Source organism: Limulus polyphemus, unplaced genomic scaffold (assembly GCF_000517525.1).
Source record: "Limulus polyphemus unplaced genomic scaffold, Limulus_polyphemus-2.1.2 Scaffold2609, whole genome shotgun sequence".
Classification (NCBI taxonomy): domain Eukaryota; kingdom Metazoa; phylum Arthropoda; class Merostomata; order Xiphosura; family Limulidae; genus Limulus; species Limulus polyphemus.
The window spans coordinates 6,135-8,055 of NW_013668219.1; the positions used below are offsets into that span (position 1 = coordinate 6,135).

At 28.9% G+C, this 1,921-nt stretch overlaps 1 protein-coding gene across 1 annotated transcript in view; it reads right to left on the minus strand.

The window, feature by feature from the left end:
- Window positions 1–1,921, minus strand: part of LOC106467422 (cysteine-rich protein 2-binding protein-like) — a gene marked incomplete at its 3' end in the record, with an annotated part of 68,271 nt that overhangs the window by 5,165 nt on the left and 61,185 nt on the right. The window contains exon 15 of the mRNA XM_022395605.1: window positions 443–565. Within this exon, the coding sequence (XP_022251313.1) occupies window positions 443–565 (123 nt within the window). The remainder of the gene's footprint in view (window positions 1–442; window positions 566–1,921) is intronic.

Genomic DNA, 1,921 nt, shown 5'->3' on the forward strand with positions numbered 1-1,921 from the left:
TAACAATAGTATTGTGGTTTTTAAGGTTTGAGTACAAAGTTACTAGCAGGTAACAATAGTATTTTCCATGAAGAAATCCATTACTTTATGTGTAATGACAGATATTTTACCATGTAAGTTCTAATAATAAAATCTAAGTTATTTCCCCAGTCAAAAATGTTACAAAACTATTATATTTCCATGGATCTTTCTATTGATAATTATGGTAATATTGCAACTACAGTATCAAATGTTTTACGACAATGTTTTTGGTTGAGAAAATAAGTTTACCTTCAAATTTCTAGGTTTTTAAGCTTCTTTGACCTATCTTTCAGAAAAAATAAAGAAAACACAGGATGAAAATTAAAATAAAGGTTTTTATAGGTTTTAAAGGCTTCACTGGAAAGCCTGGAAACATATCTCTTCATATATGAAATCTATTAGTTGTCACACACACATATACTTACAGTCAATTCCTGGCCAGAAGAATTCGTGACACAAGGAGTTGATAACTGGAATATGTTGAGGTCGAACATAACAATAATCCATTGGATGTCGTGCAGGGGGTTTCCATGATGGATCGCTCCTTTCAAAAACAAATATCACATAGATTTCATGCTCATAACATGAATGGTTTACTGGTAAACAAAACAATAAAAATTTACATTCACACAATATTATAAGAAAGATGGTAAATCAGTTGTAGTTCATACTGAAATCATTTCATTTAAAGAATTTCTGTGAAAACTAAGAAATGTAAGTAATAAGCAAAAAATAAAAATAAAAAAAATAAAAATTCATCCTATTACTTTTCTCTCAAAGTTAAGTAAAACTTTAAACTAATGTAGTCCATAAGCATAACCCTTTCTGAACCAGAGGGGTGCCACTGATATCCCTTGACATTTTCTTTCTGAAGATGAAAACACTTAAACAAATTGCACTAAACTTAATACAAACTTACTATTAAAATAACATTTAGTTTTGGCAGATTTATTGGTGAACCATGACCTTAACTTTCCTAAAGACATCATTATTACCTCTGTCAATCTATGTATCACGATTTTTACTAACAATATTCTTGGTCAAAATCAAGTAATTTCTAATAGATATAGCTTCTTTTCAGTAAATAATAAGTTCTTTTACTTGTATACTGTTTAACTACAATAAAATTCACAAGATTCAATAAATAAGGAATTGAGTAAGAATGTTTCCTGTCACCTGCTATACTTGCTAAACCTCACTAAGCTTACTTGATGTCTTGTCATAGAATAAAATTTCTGTACCTTTCAAACAGATATAATTTAACACAAAACTTTTAAGGGAAGAAAAGAATGCCTAAATAAACTTCAAAAACTTCTTCAAATCTAAGGTTTGTTTCTTAGACTCATCCAGTCAGATATAATATAACACAAAACTTTTAAGGAAAGAAAAGAATGCCTAAATAAACTGTGAAAACTTCCCTAAATCAAAGGTTTGCTTCTTAGACTTATCCAGTCAGATATAATTATCCAAAACTTTTAAGGAAAGAAATGAATGCCTAAATAAACTATGAAAACTTCCTTAAATCAAAGGTTTGCTTCTCAGACTTATCCAGTCACATATAATTATCCAGATATAATATAACACAAAACTTTTAATGAAAGAATGCCTAAATAAACTATGAAAACTTCCCTAAATCAAAGGTTTGCTTCTTAGACTTAACCAGTCAGATATAATTATCCAAAACTTTTAAGGAAAGAAAAGAATGCCTAAATAAACTATGAAAACTTCCCTAAATCAAAGGTTTGCTTCTTAGACTCATCCAGTCAGATATAATTATCCAAAACTTTTAAGGAAAGAAAAGAATGCCTAAATAAACTATGAAAACTTCCCCAAATCAAAGGTTTGCTTCTTAGACTCATCCAGTCAGATATAATTATCCAAAACTTTTAAGGAAAGAAAA